General features: G+C 37.7%; 1 protein-coding gene across 9 annotated transcripts in view; it reads left to right on the forward strand.

Moving 5' to 3' along the window:
- Positions 1-14,327: 14,327 nt before the first annotated feature.
- Positions 14,328-23,386, forward strand: part of LOC135581072 (uncharacterized) — a 39,992-nt gene continuing 30,933 nt past the window's right edge. For 5 of the 9 annotated variants that reach the window (XR_010487024.1, XR_010487027.1, XR_010487026.1 and 2 more), the window contains exons 1-5: positions 14,328-14,558; positions 14,669-14,724; positions 14,822-14,921; positions 14,997-15,138; positions 15,234-15,423. Coding sequence is in view for 5 of the 9 variants with exons in the window: in XM_065109145.1 (XP_064965217.1) it covers positions 14,445-14,558; positions 14,669-14,724; positions 14,822-14,921; positions 14,997-15,138; positions 15,234-15,423 (602 nt within the window). In the remaining 4 variants the exon portion in view is untranslated. The remainder of the gene's footprint in view (positions 14,559-14,668; positions 14,725-14,821; positions 14,922-14,996; positions 15,139-15,233; positions 15,424-23,386) is intronic. The other 4 variants (XR_010487025.1, XM_065109146.1, XM_065109144.1 and 1 more) reach the window with 3 other exon arrangements.

The raw sequence follows: 23,386 nt of genomic DNA on the forward strand, positions 1-23,386 counted from the left end.
GGAAATGCAAACCAGATTTTAAAATGGTTCGGTCAAACGTGACCTACATCCACTTTCGGCTTCCTCCTCCGACGAGGTCACCGACGTCCACTAGAGGCCTTTCTTCAATAGGCGAAGGCCAACCACCCTTTTACAGTTTCACTCCTTTTGACGGGCTTAGGAGACAACCCTTACAAAATTTTTCTTCTCTCTTGAAAGATGAAAACTTGAAAGAAAAGAGGGAGGAGAACTTCTAGCCTTTACAACACTTTTAAGCTCTAAAAATCACAGAGTAAGATTGGACTTTCGGTGCCCTTCCATGCAGGAAAGGGTGGGGTATATATAGGCCCCAAACTGGTTTGAATTTGGAGCTCAAAAATGTCTTTTCCCGGATTTCCAAGGTCCTGGCAGTACTACCTTCTGACTGGGGCAGTACAACCGCCTGGCAGCTCGGTGACTGAGCCTCTGGGCGGTGCCACCGTCTGACAGGGGCAGTTGCACCGCCCAGTCTCACTCAGAGACTGAGCCTAGGCGGTGCCACCGCCTGACTGAGGCGGTTGCACTGCCCAGTCTCGCTCGGAGATTGAGCCCAGGCGGTGCCATCGCCTAACCTGGGCGGTTGCACCGCCCAGCTTTCCTGGGAGACCATCTCCTGGGCAGTGCCACCGTCGACCCTGGCGGTGCCACTGCCTAGCAGGAATTCTGGTCCGAATGGGTTGATCCATTCGGCCCAATTTGGGTCTATCAAGGGCCCAATTGACCCCAGATTAAGTTAATGGGATCACCTATTGTTCCTAACTTAATCTACATGCTAACTACGATATTTCTTAAGACATTTACTGTAACTTGCTCCGGTGTGTTAATTGCTTCTTCCAGCGAGCTTTCGATGAACCTTCAGCGATGCTCCGGTGGACCTCCAGCAAACTCCTAGACTTGCGACGATCCACTTGGTGAGTTCTGACGAGCTTCTTTGGCAAGCTTTTGGACTTCTCGGATTTGTTCCTGCAGAACCTCCGATGACCGTCCGGACTTCCGTCGAACTCTCAAACCCCCAACATGATCATGGTCTTGACTCCGGCGCAACTCCTACTGCATGTCTTTCTTCCATCGTAGTTAATCTTGCACATGTAAAATAAAACTTCAATCGAGATAATTAATCCTAAGCAATTAACCAAGTTGCCCAACATGTCATTGGTCCCTCGACGCTTCATCCGATTATTCGGCGCATCATCCTCTCCTATGGCCTATTGCCCAATCGACCAGTTGACTCCGCAACTCCGATATCCTTGGCACAATACCCACTCTTCTTGGCCCGATGCCCAAGTCCATGGTCCGAAGCCTTCTGTCGATACGTCGACCGATCTACTAGCCCGACGTCCAATCTTCTGACATGTTCCTCCGGCACAACATGATTTTTTTTGCTTTAATTGTCTCATCCTGATCGAAGCATCCTGCATCACTCAAAACACAGATTAAATCATAAACATATATCAAGTGATTTCATCATCAAAAGACGAGATTTAACAAAAATATCATAAGTTTTATATCTTATCATGGTAACCATTTTTTTAGCCCTTTGTTTTCAGATTCTTTATATTTTTTAAATTTTTCTTATTTTTATAATTTTGTTAATCTTTGTAACATGATCTTTTAGTAAAAAAATTTTTCAACTTCCTCACACTATCAACTCTCTATGACACTTATACCTTTATTTTCACCAAGAATTTTCTTTATTACTCTTAATTTGATTAATCATCATAGTCTAAATAGTATTAATATTATCTAATCTAAATTTCAAGTCCTCTCATTTTTCATCCTATTTTTAAAAATATTTATATTATCATTTTTAAAAATTTACCATCTAGTCTTAGTAAATTTTTTTCCTATCTTTTGTTCCTCTATTTTTATGGTAAATATGTAATACCATAAATTTATATTGATTTGTTAAACTTTTGTTATGTGTAACTTTATAATTTTTATAAATAACTATATCTACATTTCTAGTGAGAATAAAGTTTATTTGATTGTAGTTATGACCACTTTTATAGGTAACTAAATATTCATCTCTCTCCTTAAAGTAAATATTTACAATTATAAGATCATATGAAGTTATAAAATCTAAAATTATACTATCATATTTATTTCTCTCCCTATAACTAGAGCCCTCATGTACTCTTTTATATTCATTATATGTTTTTCCTATATGATCATTTAAATATTCTCAAATTATAAGCATATCAATTATAGGTATTCCTTAAGTAATATCATATAAGCGTTTTCGAAATTCTCTTTTAGTTTGAACATTTAATTCGACTTGAGGTGCATATCATTAAAGATATTCAAAATATATATTTTTTTTATAAATTCTAAAGCTATAATTCTATCTATAAATATTTTTATATCTATAACATTATTCTTGATATCCTTATCAATAATAATTTCTATATCATTTCTATATTTAACTTTTTTAATATATCAAATTTTAAATATAGCACTATCAATCTCTCTAGATTTTTTTTCTTACTTACTTAGTCTCTTATAAATAAATAATATTTATTTTTCTTCTGATCAATGTTTACCAATTATAATCTCTTTCCTGAAAGTATTTCTATATTCCAATAACTAGCATAACACTCTGATTCTTCGACTAACTTCATTACCTATTTGGAGAATCCTTGCCTATTTGACACTATATCTAGGCACTAATGTGATGGGTTATTTCTAGGCAATCTCCTAGTTCACCGATTGTAATTTGAGACACATAGGTGGTGAAGGTGCGTCACGTCACTTTCGGGTGATGATCTAATTTTATACTAAAATCGATTAAGATCTATATTCATGATATCTGACTTAGCTTTATTTTAGCTATTAATTTTTTAATGTAACCCTTCACATTTTTCATTTGGGCTTAGGCTAACATTGATAATATTTATGAGTCAAATGGATAAAAAAAATTACACACGCATATATATCAAGATGAGAATGAGAATGTTAAAGGAATGTGTGTGTGGCAATACTAAATAATTATAATAAATATTTAGTAGTTAAAATCTAAAGATGAGAATGATTAAGGAAATCTAAATATTTTGTAGTAAAAATCTAAAAATGCCTTACTAAATAATTATAATAAATATTTAAATACTTTAAATATAAATAAAGATAATTATATTTAAAAAGTCCATGTGTGGCAAAAGAAAAATGATGTAATGGATCTCAAATTGTTGGAACATTAGGTATGTGTGTAAAGTTATTAGAAAATATAAAAAATAATGAATAATTATGTGTAGTCTCAGTTGAGGATACAATGTTGGAGAACCGATTAAGGAGACTATATATAGATTTTATAGTTAAAAGAGGTTCTACGATTAGTATTAGCGATACAAATACAAGTAGAGGGATATAATTTTTCTAATACATATTCATTGTGGCAGCGACAAATCGACTCCATCCCAAAAGTTCTCATAACCATCCATTTGTGTGGGAAGGCTTGTGGTGGGTGGTCAGATCGGGGCTGGAGGGGATCTTGCAATTGGGTGCTATGTCCGTGTATGACCGTATCAAATGGATGCTACCTTGGGTTTAGTTGCAGCCAAGGATTTTGGCGGAGGCGACACACTCGATATCATTCCCCACCACAATTCCCATGACGGACTACTGTACTGTACAATACTGCTGATGGAGTCAACATGCACCAGATTGTGTTGTATGACCGGATCACTTATCCCCATGCATTCATATCATCTCTCTTGCTCTCCTTTCATCAAAATACTATGCTCTCTCTCTCTCTCTCTCTCTCTCTATATATATATATATATATATGTATATATATATAATCTGTTATTAACATACGTTAGAGTCAGACTTTTGCGTAGAACAAGAATGATTCTGCCCCGTCACATGTACATGAGAGACCTACATGAGCACTTGTAATCTAAAAGTGGTACGAATAAGTAAATGTCTATCCTATTTTATCCTTATCTGTCGGAGGATACAGAGTATGATGAGATAGAATCTGACTGTAGACAAACAGGACTGCTTCTAGAAGAGGTTGAACTCCAACAGCCCCCATTCCACCAAATCCAAGAATCGAGGGACTCTCATATTAATTAAAATAGGAATTAAACCAAATAAAGCAACCCAACAATTAGTTGGTAAAGTCATGATTAATTAACTTTAATCCCAAAATCAAACGTAACCTCACATTGTGAGGAAAAAAGATAGCAATAATAGTATGCATGTGCTCCGATATATAAGGAGATCACTTTGGGACCATCAAGGGATGTATCCAGAAGCCTTTACTTTTGGTGCGTTCACGATCAACAAGTTACAATCTTTCAATTCTCATCATACATACATGTAATAAGCAATCAGCTGTTCCTCATGTCTTCACCACCGAAAGAGATCAGAGCAAGTGGCAACTGCAGCTAGCTCAGCTTTACGTACCTTTTGAGGAACCACCACGGAAATTTCTGTGAGAGCAAAGTAGCAGCATACGCCCAAAACACAGTTGTAGTCCAATATTGTTTGGAGGATAAGGGTGCATGCATCTGTCTATCCATTTATCTATCTATCTGTCTTCTTTTCCCGGCCACATCGATGCTGCTGGGTTAGTTCGGCATGCAGGATCGGAGCTTAATTTGGTGGAGGATGACTGGTTTAAGGAACTAGGAATAATGACTTTAACAAGGTGTAATATGCTTGAACCATCTCTCTCTCTCTCTCTCTCTCTCTCTCTCTCTCTCTCTCTAGTAAATGCAGAAAGGAAAACATTAATAGGTAGGTAATAACATTTTCAGAGATATACATAGATATTTATATTTATATTCCTCCAACCTCCAATTTAAGTTTATATATATATATATATATATATATATATATATATATATATATATATATATATATATATATATATATATATATATATATATATATATATATATAATTCTTAACTGAAAATAGATATTGATAACTATGGTTGACAGAAATTAATCCAATTTTTATTTTGAGAATGGATATTAACATGAGAGATATATGTGCATAATCTTAGTATTTGAACGATTCAATACATGCTATATAAAAATACATTATTTCCAATCTTTGCCATAATAGATAGATAAACTAAACAACTTATGGGTTAATTCCTTTTCCCAAAAGGTTTTTACCCTCGATCCTGCTATGGTTGAAGAGAAAGATAAATAATACTCGAATATAAAGAATCAGAAAAATTTTGTAAGTTAACCCTCAGAAAATCTTGGACAGTGGGCTATCAAATCACTACTAGGTTTCCTTCAACTTTGGATCATCTTCTGCAGTGGTGGGGGGCATGAACTTTTCCGGTAACATTCGGAACTATTTTTCTTCCGGAAACTCACGGGTGAGTTCTCATGATGCTTTTTTTTTAATGTCTTATGATTGTGCATGAATATCATCGATTGATGAGTCAATTCTTATGTCTCCTCCACGATGATGTGGGAGTGTTGATATGACAAACAAGCATAGGAAGTCTACAAGCAGGCGGTTTACTAAGGTTGATCTGATCTTGGAGTGATGAGGCTAAGTAGAGGAACTGGGATCTATTTGATCGCAATGTCTTCTCTTGGCTATCAAGTCATCTTTATGCTGCGGGGTTGTCTCCTAGTCGTAAGTGATCCTGCACAACAAGTCAACGTCAGGATACTTCCCGGCTTAATTTCTTCGATGCTTAAGTCAGTGTAAAATGAAGGGGACGAAAGACAGCAATATGAGTTGTATAAAAATAAGAGAATAAAGAGTCAAGAGATTGTTGCTTGCTCACCTCCCCAAGGCTTGGCCTAGGGTGTGACTCTTGTACTTAGGAGCTATGCACTCTAGACTTACATTAGCCGAGATAGTAAAGATATTAATAAGGGCGTGCCCTGTGCGACGGATGAGTTAATGTGGGTGACTTATTGTCAATCATCAATGCAGAGTGCTGTTAGCCATGGATACATCGATACATGGCTTGAGAAGTCAACTAGGAGATGAAGAAGCTAAAACCTATTATCATGGTCGTTAATTATCATGCTTTTGTTGTCATTTAATTCATGTAGTGGAGTAAGCTGGAGCGTGTCAAATCTCTCCCAATCACCCTAGTTCGGGAATATTAGGTCTGACAAGGAAATATCCATCAATCACAAACTTCTCTCTTACTATTCTTCTCTTGAAACTGTTACACAGACCATCGTCAAACTTGCATGGCTCGTTTGTGGAGTACCATGAGAGGAGGTTGCACCAATCGATATGGGTCTCTTTTGCCTTGGTTTGTTGGGATGTAAAGGACATAGAGACGGATGGTATATCGTTGATTGGAATATAGCTAGGAAGCGTCTCCTTCCAATAACTTGAGTTCCTAACTACTCCCCATCGGGAACGAAGCAAGAAGCTAGGTAAAAATGTCGGCCAATCCCATGAATCACATTGATCTAATGATTGATGATACTGCCACTCACGTTTTTCTCTAGTCGTTTGTTTCATCATGGAAACATGCAATGGCCGTCTTCAGTTCCATCACAGGCAATACATTCTCATGCAACCATCAAACGTTCCTCAAGACATTTATTTATATAGGAAAAAGAATTGAGAGGCGGTGAGAGTACCGAGGAGAGGCCACTCTCCTAGTAAAAAACTCATTTTAGTCTCGAGCTCCTTCGCTGAAAAAATCACTGACGGTTTATCATATGCATGAAGTGTTGAGATGCCATCTCTAGTTATTTATTTTCTAATGTTGTTATTCATATTCTATTTGAATACCCCTACTACCACGGAGTTGTAGACTTCTCTGCAACTATTGATTGATTATAGTTGTTAATACTTTAGTTATTGGTTTAAAAGAGATTTGCTACGTGAGGATCAACAATTGGATAAATAAATATTCAGCAATATTCAATTGCTAATGGTTTGTGGTGCTTGTGGAACAATTGAAATGATGCCATATTTCACAACCATAGGTCAATTCCTTCCGCTCTTCAAGTCTTTGTCTTTACCTGTTAAGTTTTTTATAACAGAGAAAATTTTTCAACCGCATAACAGATGAGATTTTCCCGCATAGCAGATAAGATTTCTCCAACTGTACGAGGAAATCTCATTGATCAGTTGAAAAAAATCCTCTTTTAACATGTATAAATAGACACGATATCATACTAATTAACTAATTGAAATGTACTTTCTTTGTCTTTAACTTTTCATTTTCTATTCTATCATGGTATCAGAGCTTTGAGAAGAGCGAGAGAAAGGGCTACCGTAGTCACATTTTCGAGCGACCACTACCGCCCCTGTTTCCCGTCCAGCGCCCCCTCCCTGCACATCCCCGTCCCCCCCCCCCCCCCCCTTCATTACGCTATAGTCGCCCTCCAGCCGCTCATTGTTCTCCTCTATCCATTTTTCTATTCCTCTCCGTGGCTGCAACGATCACCATTGTCTCTTACACTAACAACTTTAAAGTAGATCGCCACTATTTCTTATGCTGACAACTTCAAAGCATGTCTGTAACCCCCACCGTTACAAGAAGCTCAACCTCAGCATTGCCAAGTTTGCCTTCTATGATAAGTCACTACCTTATCGTGCCAGGGCGAAGAACCTAGTCTGTAGCATGACACGCCAGGAGAAGTTGACGCTTCTAAGGAACCATGTTAATTTGGCAAGTCCCACATAGTCCCACATCGAAAAAATCAAGCTTGTTATCTCCTATTGCAACTATAAATAAGGGCTTGGGCTTTGAAACCAGATGCACCACAAGAAAACCTAATTATTTGTTTTAAGCTTTTCTTGTTTAGTAGTTTCAGGTGTTTTATGGTCTAGGAATATCTTCCTAAGGCATTTGCAATTGTCCCTTTTATGGTAGTGATTTACTCCTCCTTTGTCCATGGATGTAGGTCAATTGATCGAATCACGTAAACCTGGTGTTCTTGTCTCTTTTATTCTTTTGCTTTATTATCTTTATTAGGTTGTCAAATTACCCTTTGGTAAATTTCTTGGGGCCAGCTCTAACAAACTGGTATCAGAGCTTGGTTTCAGGATCATTTGGAATCGATAACAATAACAAAGATCATTGTCGAGAAATTCGATAGAAATATCAACTTTGACATGTGGCAGCTCAAGATGGAGGCCATTTTGGTTCAAGACAGAATTGATTTGGCATTACAAGGAGCTGAGAACATTCCAGATGATACATCAAAGGAAGATCTTACGAGTATGGATAAGAAGGCCTGATCAAATATTATTCTAAATCTCTCTAACGAGGTTTTACGGGAAGTAGCTACAAAAACTACGACCAATAGCATGTGGGATAAGCTTAAAGCTTTGTATATAAAGAGGATAGTGGAGAATCGTCTCTACTTGAAGCAGAGTTTGTATATGCTTCGGATGACTGAAGGTATATCTGTACTCTCACATTTTGATAAATTTGATTCCTTAGTTATGGATTTGGAGAATATAGATGCGAAAATTGATGATAAGGATAAGGCCTATTACTTTTGTATTCTCTTCCCTAATCCTTTAAGTATTTTTGTGATACTATGATTTATAGAAAAGAAATAATTTCGTATCAGGAAATTAAATCTCCACTAAAATCTAAGGAGCAGATAGACAGGGATATCACTGTAGAAAGTAGAAGGAATCAAGCTAAGGGTCTGGTTGTCAAGAGTAGAATGGATAAAAGGGAATTTGACAGTAGTATATCTAAATCTATATCTAAATCCAAACATAGAAATTTGGAGTGCAGATATTGTCATAAAATGGGCACATTAAAGCTGATTACTTTAAATTAAAAAATAAATTAAAACAAAAGAGAAAAATTATTGAGAAAACTACTAAGTCCGCTGAAGCTAGTGTAGTAGCTGATGAGAATATTGAAAATATTTTCTTTGCTACTAATGACAGGACGAGGTCTAAAAATAAATGAATTTTAGATTCGGGTTGTTCTTATCACATGTGTCCCAATAGAGATTTGTTTTCCACATATGAATCTTCAATGGTGGAATTATTTGATGGGCAATAATGTCGTGTGTGATGTTATTGGTAGAGGCATAATCCGAATTAAAATGCATGATGGTATTGTGAGGACGCTCACTAATGTTAGACATGTTTTTAATTTAAAAAAGAATCTTATCTCTTTAAGCACCCTAGAGGCTCTTGGGTGTAAATACATAGCTGAAGATGGAGTTATGAAAGTTTCTAGAAGTGTTCTTGTTGTTATGAAAGCTTGTAGGTCAAGCAGCTTGTATATTTTGTAGGGAACTATTGTCACAGGCTTGGTTGCAGTCTTGTCATTATCATTGTCTGATTCTGACATCATCAAATTATGACATATGTGTTTGGATCATATAAGCGAAAATGGTTTGAACATATTGAGCAAAAGGGGTCTTCTTTGCAGACAGAGTACTAGGCCATTGGATTTCTGTAAACACTACATTTTTGGAAAGCAGAAAAGAGTTAGGTTTAATTCTCCGGCAGTTCATAAAATGAAAGATACTCTTGACTATATTCATTCAGACCTTTGGGGTCCAACTCATGTTCAGCCTAAGGGTGGTGCCAGGTATATGTTGACTTTCATTGACGATTATTCTAAGAAAGTTTGGGTTTATTTTTTGAAGCATAAAAATGATATTTTTCTAAACTTTAAATAATTGAAGGCTTTGATTGAGAAGCAAACAAGTAAATAGATTAAGCGGCTTCGAACAGATAATGACATGGAATTTTGTGAAGGTGACTTTGATGAATTCTGCAAAAATAAAGGAATTGTTTGGCATCGCACTATTAGGATGACGCCTCAGCAAAATGGTGTGGCCGAACATATGAAAATAACACTCTTGGAGAGAGGAAGGTGTATGATCTCAAATGTAGGGTTGACAAAGGACTTTTGGGCAGAGGCGATTAATATGGCCTGTTACGTTGTCAACCACGCTCCTTCTGCAGTACTTAATTTTAAAACTCCAGAGGAAGTTTAGTTAGGTACTCCTGCTGATTACTCTGATTTAAAAATTTTTGGGTGTCCAGCATACATGCCTGTAAATGAAGGAAAATTAGAGCCTCGAGCTAAAAAGTGTATTTTCCTTGGGTATGCTTCTGGGATGAAAGGATAAAGATTATGGTGTTATGATCCCAAATCTCCAAAATTTATAATTAGTAGATATGTTACTTTTGATAAATTGTCTATGTTATCTTCCAAAGAGGAATCTACTAGTTGTCTAAATGATAGTGCGTAGAAGCATGTGGAGCTTGAGATTAGTAGTTCTGATTCTTTTCAGTCGAACTCTTCTACTCAAAGAATGCCAGTAGATGGTCCCGAGTCTCCAAAATTTATAATCAGTAGAGATGTTACTTTTGATAAATTGTCTATGTTATCTTCCAAAGAGGAATCTACTAGTTGTCTAAATGATAGTGCGTAGAAGCATGTGGAGCTTGAGATTAGTAGTTCTGATTCTTTTCAATCGAACTCTTCTACTCAAAGAATGCCAGTAGATGGTCCCGAGTCTACTGACGAAGATGATCCAAAGGAAGAACAATATTCCATAACCAAGGATAGACCACGAAGAGATATTCGACTACCACAAAGATATGCAAATTTGGTTGTATATGTTTTGTCTGTTGCAGAAGAAACAAGTGAAGTTGGTGAGTCTACTACATACTCGGATATAGTTTCTTGTAATAATTCCGCTAAGTGGTTGATTACGATGAATGAAGAAATTGAATCTCTCCATCAGAATAGAACTTGGGATCTTGTGAAGCCACTTTCGAGTAAGAAAATTATTAGATGCAAATGGGTCTTCAAAAGGAATGAAGGTATTCTAGGGACTTCAGATGCTTATTTGGAGTTTAAGAAAAATCATGACACTTTGGTTGGTTTCATCGACTCTGATTATGCTGCGGATCTTGATAAACGAAGATCTTTGACGGGCTATGTTTTTTGCATTGGCGGTTGTGCAGTTAGTTGAAAAGCTTCCTTACAACTTATCGTTGCTTTATCTACTACAGAGGCAGAATATATGACAATGACAGAGGCGATCAAAAAAGTTTTATGGTTAAGAGGTTTGTTCGGCGAATTATGTCTGCATCAAGGTGTTACTACAATTTACTGTGATAGTCAGAGTGCTATTCATTTGACTAATGACCAAATGTATCATGAGAGGACGAAACACATCGATGTGAAGTTTCATTTTATTCGGGATATCATTGCTTAGGGAAAGGTCCTTATTTAGAAAATTCATACGAAAGACAATCCAACTGATATGCTTACGAAGCCTCTTCCAATTTACAAGTTCAAGCAGTGCTTGAACTTGGTTGGTGTTCATTATTGGTGATTGCCCGTTGGGGCTTTTGTGAAGAAGATGAAGCAAGTTTTATTAATTGTCAATGTTGGGACATGTCAAGGTGGAGATTTGTTAGTTTGGTAAGTCCCACATAGTTCCACATCGGGAAAATTAAGCTTGTTATCTCCTCTTGCAACTATAAATAAGGGCTTGGGCTTTGAAGCTAGATGCACCACAAGAATACCTAATTGTTTGCTTTAGGCTTTTTTGTTTAGTAGTTTCAAGTGTTTTATGGCCTAGAAACATCTTCCTAAGGCATTTGTAATTGTCCCTTTTATAGTAGTGATTTTCTCTTCCTTCGTCCTAGGTCAATTGATTGAACTACGTAAATATGGTATTCTTATATCTTTTATTCTTTTGCTTTATTATCTTTATTGTGTTGCCAAATTACCCTTTGATAAATTTCTTGGGGCCAGCTCTAACAAACAAGAACACTGACATGTAGTGCCTTGAGCTTCCTCGCTACAATTGGTGGTCTAAAACACTTCACGACATCTCGAACTTCAATGGGGGCTCCAGGTTCGACAAGAACGTCCCCGGCACCACCAGTTTCGATCCCGGCACCACCAGCTTCCTACTTCTGATCACGTCCCATCCCGCTCGAGCGAGAAAGGGGCGCCTCATCCCCATTGCCCAAGCAAAGCACCAAAGCCACAGAATCTGACCCAATCACTGTGGATCGATTCCTAGGCGATCGCGCCCCAGAGACGGCCAAGATCATCGTTGTTGGATAGGAGGAGTGGTTTAGAGAAGAAGAGGCAGAGGCGACAGTGAGCAAAGTGACCGAGGACGCTCCGGCTTTCCGGCCATCATTGCTCTCTGCCATTGCTCCCTGAACTGCACCTATTGCAGTTCTTCTTCAACAACCCTCCTCCAAGAACAGACTCCTTGACTTCACCCTTGATCCGACGTACACAGCTCGTCTGCGAAGCTGCTGCCCACACTTTGGTGGTGAATAGAACCTCTTCCCCACACTCTCTTCTTCTTGTTCATTGCTGTAGATTCTCTATCACCACCATGCTGCCAAGGGCAACCACTACACTACAACATCCTGCGAGGCGTGGCCTTTGACAAAGCTACACCAAGGTGAGTGCAGCTCCATTGCATCCTGCTCCACCTTCTACGGTGTACCCGAACTCCTTCGCCTCGACAAGCATCTAGAACCATTTCCATGCCACTTGCTGCTTATCACTGCATCGCTGCTAAGCTAAGTACAACAGTAATATTCGGCGACAAAGCACGCAACAATACTTTTCACATTCTTCATCGCCTAGATTCCCAACTGCAGAACTGCTACGCAGAGATCTATAACTTTATATAATATTGCATAGAGTTAAATGCTTTCTTCAAATGAAGACCTCAGGCGACGATGATTACATCAACACTTCTTCCTCTCTTATCACTGTTGTCGCTGTAGACTTTCATTTTACTCCCTCCTATTGGTACATATATTTTATATTTATCTTATTATTAAAGACAAATATGTAGGATGCAAAAAAGGTTATAACTTCTCTCTCTACTAGTGAATCACTCGATGTGAATGTTGTAACTTCTCACATTCTTCACCGCCTAGATTCCCAACTGTAGAACTGCTACAACAAAGATCTATAACTTTATATAATATTGCATAGAGTTAAATGCTTTCTTCAAACGAAGACCTCAGGCGACGATGATCTACATCAACACTTCTTCCTCTTTGATCACTTCCTCTCTGATCACTGTTGTCGCTGTAGACTTTCATTTTGCTCCCTCCTATTGGTACATATATTTCATATTTGTCTTATTATCAAAGACAAATATGTAGGATGCAAAAAAGGTTATAGTTTCTCTCTCTACTAGTGAATCACTCGAATTATGTAATGGCAGCTTTACTATAGACTCAACTTAATACCGACAAGTAATTGGCTCCTTACAGCACTTGGCTCTCACTCATCCAGTTATCTCCTTTGCAGTCAATAAATTAACTTAATACATACACAAGCCTTCTACTATACATTGGTCTGCAGTTAAATAAATTTTACGGTATCTTAAAAGGACCCTCAATTATGGCCTCTTTCTTCGCAAACACACTCCACTTCATCTCTATGCCTTTGCTGATACTGATTGGGTAGAAAATTTTGATGATAGAACATCCACGTTAGGGTATATTGTCTTTCTTGGCTCTAATCCAATCAGTTAGAGTTCTGAGAAGCAAAAGATAGTCGCATGGTCTACAACTGAAGTTGAATATCGTGCTATCGCTACCGCTTCTACTGAACTCAATTGTGTTACAAATCTCCTCAAGGAACTCAACGTCAACTCTACCCTCACTCATACAATATATTGTGATAATGTTGGAGCTACCTATTTATGTGTCAATCTAGTGTTCCACTCACGTATGAAATATATTGCCATCGACTTTCACTTCGTGCGAGATCAAGTTGTTAGACATCAACTTTGTATCTCTCATATACATACAACTGATCAACTAGCAGACTTACTCACGAAGCCTTTCACTCGTAAATAGTTATATCGGTCCAAGATCAATATCCTTAACAGAAGCTCAATCTTACGGAGGCATGATAACAAAGAGATTTTCCTAACTGCACAAGAAAATCTTGCTACTTAGTTGAAAAAAATCCTTTCTTTCAACATGTATAAATAGATACTATATCACACTAATTAAAGCATACTTTTTTTTTTGCCTTTAACTCTTCGTTCTCTAACTTCATTTTGGAGGTGGGTGGTTCTTATATTTTTTTCTACTTCTATTATGAGAACAAGTTTTATAAGAAATCTTATTTGAAATATATTTTTTGTTGAGGTTTATGCCCGATCGAATACTCCTCCGGTAATAAATCAAAGCACAACCCAAGATCGAACAGTAAAAGAAAGAGAGATGGTCTTTTACCTTCGTTGCATCAGAAATATGACGCAAGGGATAATCCCGGATTGACCACGTGTCGTGTTTTCATTGGCGTGGCTCGTGGTACTTGTTTCGTCTCCCACGTCAGTATATTAAACGTAAGGCGTCATTTAGAGATCCATGATGAGTTCAATTACTTCATTTTGTTTTAGCTATTCGATTTGATGTTGTGTGTCTAAATTTTGTAGCTGCTCGCAGACGCGCAATGTCGGTTGGTTATTCGCATTCGTCGGGGGATGAAGAATAAGAGTTTGGCGATCCTGATGAGAGCTCGAATGGCGTCCCCCACCCACCCCGTCCATCGGCAGCAGCTCCTCCGCCCCGATCGCCCCCCTCTTCCACCTCAGGTGGTTGTGCGATTGACGCGAGTTCTCCTTTTATGAACTCTTTTTTTGATCTTCCTTCTTGAACCCTTCTTTCATTCGCGTTCCTGAAGCCTATCCCGATCTGTGGTTTCCAGGGCGCCACCTGCTCTGGCGACGCTGATGACGATGGCAGCAGCACCGGCGCACGGAGGTCCTCTTCATCCCGCCCTCCTGACTCGGTTCTTTGTTCTTTTAGCGTTCTCGCTCGGTATCTCGGGTTCATTACCAGTCTTTCTTTTCCTTCTTAGGGTTTCTTTGAAGGATGTCAAAGAATTGATGCGGGCGTCCTTCTCGATCCCCACCGACAAAACCGAGCCGATGGACGCCAATCTTGAAGATTTCTCGCAGGTCAGACTATGATCTCTTCTTGATGTCAATTTAAGCCTTGAAGCGTCATCTGAATATCGTGGCTGGTTCTTGTAGGCTTATTTGGGCCTATCTCAGGAAGGGCGCAGGGAACTGCTTCTGGGCCTTGCCAGGGATTATGATGTCAACAGAGCTCGAGTTTGTGAGCTCATGCGGCAGTATCTTAGTGTCGGGCTTCCTCATAGTATTGATTCCAATGGTGTGCTCTGTTTCCTCCTCATTTTTTTGGTTCTTTAAAATTTTTGATTCCCTTATGGAGGATCTTTGTGAAATATTGTCTCTCTGTTTAATCAGCCGCCGATGTGAATCAAGAGAATCGTGTGCTTGAAGATGGGGGTATTCTTGCTGTGTTTTATAGGATGGAGCGGAATCTTCGGGATGCTCTCAAGCCTATGTATGCTGGTTTCTTTGAACGACTGAACGCACATCCTGGTGGACTGAAGCTGTTGACCGTCCTTCGTGCTGATCTTCTCTCTCAGTTAGCGTAAGAATCATATCTGCTTTTGGTTTTGAATATATATGCAGGCAACTCGATCGTGGCTAGTTTAATCAAATTTGATATGTAGTCATGCATATTGGCCTCAGATTTCTTTGTGCCAATTGATCAACTCTTGAAGATTAAATCTCACTCCATATAACCTTGTTGTGATCTTATGGCGGCATCTTTTATCATGTGATGAATAATTGCTCATTAATGTTGTTGGGATACATGTCTTATGTGATTCAAAATTTTGTTGTTTTTGTAATTCTAGCCTTGATTGTTATTGCCTATATAATCTATAAGAGAAAAATATCTTGAAAGGGGAAACACAATTGTAATCGTACATAAGCTGACTAACTATCAAATTGTAAAAGCAAGAAAGAATTAGTTTTTCTGGTACCCCTATTGTCAGCTTTAGCAGTAAGGTTACTCTGTTGCAACCTGTGTAACTAGAATTCGATTCATGGAAATAAGGTAACACTCTGTATTTTTATAATCTCTAGACACATTGCAATGGAAGAAGCCTCAGACACTGGGTTCAGTCTTTTTTTAATCTTATTGCCAATTTACATTTGGCCATCATCATATACTGTTTTAACTCCACATCCTACATTGATTAGATAATTTTGAAAAGCTATAGACTTCAAATAATGCCATATCAAGGTGGTACTTGTAACTTGTAACAAAATATAGGCCTCTCTGCTGCCATCTATCATACTGCTTGAAGCATGTTGCATAAAAGCCCTTGAGATATGACACTGGACAAATATCACAATCAATATCCTTTCGTGTAAGACCATGTACCTTTTTCATAAGCAACCTATTATGAGGTGCAAATCCATAACAGAGTTTTTTAAGAAGTCAAAATAATCAATAACATACTATTACTGTATTGAAAGGCTATTTTTAAGCATTGAAGATATTTATTATAATGGAATAATGCTAGTAGCCTAGTTAATCACTATCTGCTATCAAAGGTCACATGAAACATTGCAATTCAAGCCAAAATAGTGGTATGAAATACATAAAAAGAACACCGTGAATCCAACAAAAGGCCCATATTTCTGGAGGCTCTAAGAACTGAGACCATGACATAACTAAACTGGATTCTGATTTTAGTTGTCCTTAATCCATTATATATAGTTTTTCACGTCAGTTTGAAGGCTCCTGCTTTTCTAGGTTACAAGCAGATTTTCTATACATGCCATAAAATAGTTTTAATTTGGCAAAACCAGACATCTTCATTATTTCATTCATTTATCGTTATTGTTGATTAGCACATATACCTTCTAATAGTCTGGAATTTTCAATTTAGACTAGCAGACAAATGATGGTACTTGCACTTATACTTTAGATGCCTTTTCTACTTGTGCAAGGCAATTGGGGTTGGTTGTGTAATTTTTTTTCTTTTAGGCATAATAGCAGGGCTGCAATCTTATATTATTAAGAGGGGTTCATTTGTACGCATTACTCATATGCATGAGTGTTGAGAGGACTTACTGACATTATCCACATCAAGGAGATCTTGCCTTCATCAGTTGCTAGCTCTATGGTATTATAAAGGGGGATTTGCTGTGGTACGTCTAAATCAAGATGCCTGTCCACTTTTAATATGTAATTACAGATAATGATGATTTTGAATAGGTCTGTTGAATTTTGGTGGCTCCTTGAAGTGTGCCTATTAGAGTCATGTGCATAAAAGAGTGTTCATGCACAAGCACCACAACTGCCATTCACAATCAATAGAAGGGCTAGAATAGTTTGACTGCATGTATATTGATGGAGCCTTCTTTTTCATGTTGATCATTTTCTTTCTTTCAGCCAAGGTTTGTAATTTTAGACGGTAGTATTGCAAACCTTGCTTTCAGAGCTACTCCACTTTTCTTTTCTTTCTAACTTTACTATTTTGCATATCATTGTACCAAGTTTCTCATCTGATGTTCTGATTGCAGTTGTTAAATTGTTCCTTGAATTCAATCTAGATCTTGTTCAGTTTCTTTTTTGGTCTTCCATGAAATATATAGAAAATTATTCTGATCAGAACTTGAAATTCACCACCTTCGTTTGATTTGATATATGCAGTGATTGGCTGTTTTATGAATAATGTGAAAAATCCACAATAGTTGTTTGATCATGAGCATGATTGTTGTTTTTGTAGAACCTAAGTTTCAACATAATAGTTTTTACTTTTAAATAAATTTGTTTATGCTATCACGGTGTTGACAAGTTTTGAGTAAATAGCTGAATGACCTCCTCTTGAGGATCCTTTCCATTAAATAAGAGTTTCTGTACAATCTATTTTAGGTAAGAATATATACACAGCTAATACACTAATGATGATAGAATAAATCTCAGTCTCTGTCATTGATATAATACACTAATTATGGTAAAATAAATCTCGTAATCTTTGTCATAATTTTTGCCATAATCTCTGCCATTGATATCCCTCCTCAAATTGATGCTGGATGATCAAAAAGCATCAATTTGTCAATAAGAAAGTGATGTCGGTGTTGGGAGAGAGCCTTAGTAAACACATCATCGGTTTGGAGATCGGTGGTGATATGCAAAAGAGAGATGACGTGAGCATCATATGCTTCACGAATAGTGACAATCGACTTCAATGGTGCGCTCATGAAATACTGGGTTATTAATAATTTGAATAGCACTAGTATTGTCCGTATGGAGTGGAGTAGGCTCAATTTGAGGAAACCCAAGTTCACCCAACAGTTCCCAAAGCCAAACAATTTCAGAACATGCAGAGAACATAGCGCGGTACTCAGACTCAGTGGAGGACTTAGATACCCAATCTTGCTTCTTGCTTTTCTAAGAAACGAGAAAGGTACCAAGAAACATACACCAACCAGTAATTGAACGTCGAGTATCATAACAACCAGCCCAATCAGCATCACTATATGCAACCAAATGAATAGGAGAGTCGACAGGGAAGAAAAGACCTTGGGTAGAAGTGCCTTGCAAATATCGAACAATGCGACAGACAACGACCAGGTGGAGGTGCCTAGGTGCCTGCATAAATTGACTAACTTGTTGAACAACGAAGGAAATATCAAGTTGAGCAATAGTCAGATAGTTCAGGCTCCCCTCCAGTTGTCTATATAAAGAGGGATCAGAGAGAAAATCACCCTCATCACGATGATATTTAATATTCACTTCTAAGGGGATATCAACAGAATGACCATCTTGAAGGCCAGCCAAAACAATTAACTTATGGATGTATTTATGCTGGTGTAAGAAAATACCAACCAAGCTAGAATGCACCTCAAGGCCTAAAACATACTATAAAGGACCTAAGTCCTTCATATGAAAAGAACCCTGAAGATGCTCTTGAAGCTGAGAAATCAATTCAGAGTCAGTTCCTGTAATAACAATATCATCAATATATACTAGAAGTAAGACGATTTCCTTAGCAGTCTTGCAAAGAAATAAAGAGAAATCGTACTGACTCTGGACAAAGGAGAAGCTAATAAGCGTAGATCGAAACTTATCAAATCAAGCACGTGGAGCCTGTTTTAAACCATAGAATGATCGTTTTAGCTTACAAACATCAGAAGAGGGTGTAGAAAATAATCCTAATGGTGGAGTCATATAAATTTCTTCCTTAAGATATCCGTGTAAAAAGACATTCTTAACATCCATCTATCGCAATGACCAGCCCTTGGAAGCAACAATAGCTAGAACAAGTTGCACCATCATCATCTTTGCTATAGGTGCAAATGTCTCCTCATAATTTACCCTATACTCCTACCGATTATCGAGTGTCACTAACCTCGCTTTATATCTATCAAGTGAGCCATCAGACCACAACTTAATGGAATATACCCATTTACAACTAATGGGCTTAACAACAGTAGGACAAGGAACAATATCCCAAGTATGATTCTCTTGAAGAGTCTAAAGTTCTTCTTGCATGGCTTTCACCAAACATGCATGTTTACTTGCCTAAGAATAAGAGGTAGAATTGTAGTATTAGCTAAAGTGGTAGACGATGGCTGATACAGGGGGTTCTCCGAAGAGCCATTGGAGCAGGCACTGGATTAGGGTCGAGAAGGATTTGTGATGATGGGGGTTGTCGTCGTTGAGAGACAATATCGGGTTTAAAACACTCAATTGGTGGAGAGATATCATCAAAGCTAGGAAGGAGGACCCCATCGGAAGGGGAAACATGTTGTTGAAAATAGCACCCATGTTTAAAGAAAATCACATTTCTAGAAATACGTAGACGATTAGCAATAGCATCATAACACAAAACCCCCTTTTGAGGTGTGCTATAACCTATAAAAGCACACCATATTGACTGAGCTGTAAGCTTGTGGCGCTCATGAGGCAAGTGAATAAAGCAAACACATCCAAATGTGTGTAACGTGTGATAATCATGATGCATACAAAAAAGACGATAGTAAGGATCATCAAAATTCAATTGTTGAGAAGGCAGACGATTAATCAGATAAATTGCAGTGGGTAAGGCTTCCACCCAAAATTTAGGTGGAATTGAAGACTCCAAGAGTAACGTTTGAACCATATCCAACAGTTGACGGTTTTTACGTTCAGCTACCCCATTTTATTGAGGGTTATAAAAACATGATCATTGAGATATAATATCTTTCTGTTACAAAAAGGCTTGAAAGTCATGTGGCATATATTCGCCCCCATTATCAAACTATAAAACCTTAATGCAGGTGAAAATTTATGTCTCAATATAAGCCATAGAAGTTTGAAAAATAATGAATAGCTTTGGTGTGTAGAAAATATATTAATGTGAAACGACTATAATCATCAATGAATGTCACAAAATATTTATACTGCACATGTGAAATGACAGGAGTAATACCCCAAACATCCCTATGTATAATCTTAAAATATGTATTAGCACGACCACCATAAGTTGGGAAAGGTAAAGTTTTACTTTTCTCTAGTTTATAAGTAGAGCAATCAAGAGGCAATCTATGAGTAGAACACTGATCTTTGTTACCAAGGAAACCACGCTTCATTAAATTAGACAAAATCACATTATTTGGATAGCCTAATCGTCTATGCCAAACTCCAGCCTTATTTTTAACAGTAATAGAAGCCAAAGACAAAGTTCTAGGAATAGTAAATTGCAATGGAAATTATCTTCCCACTTTAGGCCCCCTTGCGATCACCTTCCTCGACACTTGGTCCTGCACAAGACAACCATCACGAGAGAAATGTACAATCAGTGATTTCAATAGGCGCTCGGGCTCGAGCGCCTCGCTTCATTTCCAAGCGGCGTGCTTCAAAGAGGTGCCGCTTAGGCGCTCGCCCGAGCCCAGGTGCTGAGCGCTTTGGGCGAGCGCCTGGGTTAAAACAGATGACCAAACCAGCGTTTTAGGTATGGTTCGGTCTCCGGTGCTTTAGTTGGTTCAATCGAACCAACTAAAACACAGATATTAGTCTTCCTCTCGCAACTTTCCAACCCTAACCCTGCTCGTCGCTATCGCTCCCGTTGCCGTTGCTACCACTGTCGTCGCTCCCGCTACTACCGCTGTCGCTGTCGCTACCGCTATCACTGCTCGTCGCTCTCGCTTCTGCTCCCGTTGCTCGTTGCTACCGTTGTCGCTGCCGCTGCCACTGTCGTCGCTCGCCGCTCTCGCTGTCGCTACCACTTCTCACTGCTGCCACTACCACTGTCGCCGCTCGCCTCTCCTGCTCCCGCTTCCGCTCCCGTTTCTCGCTGCTTCCTCTTCTCACGTCGACTCGATAGTATACTATTAACAGTATATTAATAATATACCGTTAACTATATACTAATAACAATATTTTTTTATTTATTAGATTGATAATAACATAATATATTATTTTGATTTTAATACTGCTAATTTTTATTTATTTGAAATTATTGTTATTGTTTTGAATTTTTAGATTTTTTGTTAAAGTGATATTGTGATTTTTTAATTTTTTTAATTTAATATCATATTTTTATTTAAATAATTATATTATATATTTTTATATTTTAGCGTCTCGCTTCGCTCGGGCGAGCGCTTAGCGCCTCGGGCGTTTTTGGACCTTGGCGCCTAGCGCTATTTAAATCACTGTGTACATCGCATTTATTATCCACCATTTGACCAATAGAAATTAAACTCATAGACAACCCAGGAGAGACAAATACATGATGAAAAAAGGTCCAATATCACTAATGGTTGTAATTGGAAGATTACCGCCATTAGTAATCTGAATATTTTGTGTACCAGTATACTGCCATAGATTATGTAACGAATTAGGCAAGCCAGTCATATGATTGGATGCTCCAGAATCAACAAACCAAGTAGAAGAAACAATCTTACCTTGGCCCTGATATCCAATGGCAGAGAATGCTGTGGAAATCATCTGTTGGACCATTTTTGGAGTAATAACAGGCTGATTGGTGCTAGTAGATGTAGGACCAATATTCGCTCCATAGATTAATAAATCCAGAATAGTATTGCTCAATAGAGAGATTACTTTGACTGAAGTTACTAATCTCGAGTTCTAGTTGAAATTGTCTCGCACTATTATCTTGATGGTATATGCGCTTCAGATAATTCCACATCTCTTTAGCTGTATCAAAGGAGCATAAATTATTCACCATATGGGCTTCAATAAATCCTAAAACCCAAGAGATAATTCGAGCACCCTTTGCCTCCCATTGGCTAAGTTCCTTATCATCTTCAAGAGAAGTAGAAGACCATCAATGTGACTCCAAAGCTCCTTTCCTTTCAAAAACATTTTGAATTGAAATTCCCATGCTGCATAATTCTTTCCTGTAAATTTGATAGCCAAGGTCTCTCTGTAGGTATTCTTCCAAAAAGATTCAGAGTAAACATTCTTAAAAAAAAATTCAAATGCAGAGATTTCAATGCAAGGCTGTCAACCACAAGTTAATCGACCAAAAAAAATCTCAAAGCGAAGTTGTTGATAAGAAATTAATCAACCCAGAATAAGAAAAATAAAAGCAGACCAGAAAACTTCGAAAGACGGAAGCAAAGCTGACAGTAATTTGAATATTCAGTTATAGATTTGAGAACTTGGCTCTAATACCATGACAAGTTTTGAGTAACTGGTTGAATGACCTCCTCTTGAGGATCCTTTCCATTAAATAAGAGTTGCTGTACAATCTATTTTAGGTAAGAATATATACACAGTTAATATGCTAATTATGGTAGAATAAATCTCGTAATCTCTGCCATAATTTCTGCCATTGATATAATACACTAATTATGGTAAAATAAATCTCGTAATCTTTGCCATAATTTCTGTCATGATCTCTGCCATTGGTAGGTGTTTGATAGCATATTTAACTAATGTATGTAGAATAAGCTTGCAGCCTTGCAGCCATGGTAACCACTACTCTCTATTTCTCCCATGCTAGGTAAATGAGGCATATATGAGGATTTCTTTTGTCTTGTTTTTTGATGGGGTTGGGGAGGGGATGTGACACTAAGGATCTGAGTTACATATTCAATCAAGCTTGTTGATAGTATGTAAACCTGGTATTCACAAAAAGTTATAAGATAATCAAAGACGAAGTTTGCATCGTTTGTCATGATTATTAGCAAGTTGGAACAACCTTTGGATTGGTAAGTACTTGCTTTAAAGATGGTTGTCCAAGTACTATTTATTTTTCAATTTTGGATGAGATCAGGCCATGGACAGCTTATTTGACATGTGCTGCATGTATTTTAAATTTTTTTTTAACAAAGCATATAAGCATAATCATGCCCTATGAACCTGATATACTGTGGAAGGTTTTGAAGGTGAAAAAATGCATTTAGTGCTGGCAGTATACGGTTGAGTTCTCTTAAATGTCTAACTAATTAAGACGACTAATGAAGACGTAGAATCTGATAAAGTAATTTCAAGAGTCGAAGTTGTTTCACTTTCACAAGTTGGTAACAAGTTTTAAGATGAGATCATGAGGTTTTCTGAATGGACAGTTCATTTTGTGCTATTT

Source organism: Musa acuminata, chromosome BXJ2-5, assembly GCF_036884655.1.
Source record: "Musa acuminata AAA Group cultivar baxijiao chromosome BXJ2-5, Cavendish_Baxijiao_AAA, whole genome shotgun sequence".
In the NCBI taxonomy this organism is placed as follows: Eukaryota; Viridiplantae; Streptophyta; class Magnoliopsida; order Zingiberales; family Musaceae; genus Musa; species Musa acuminata.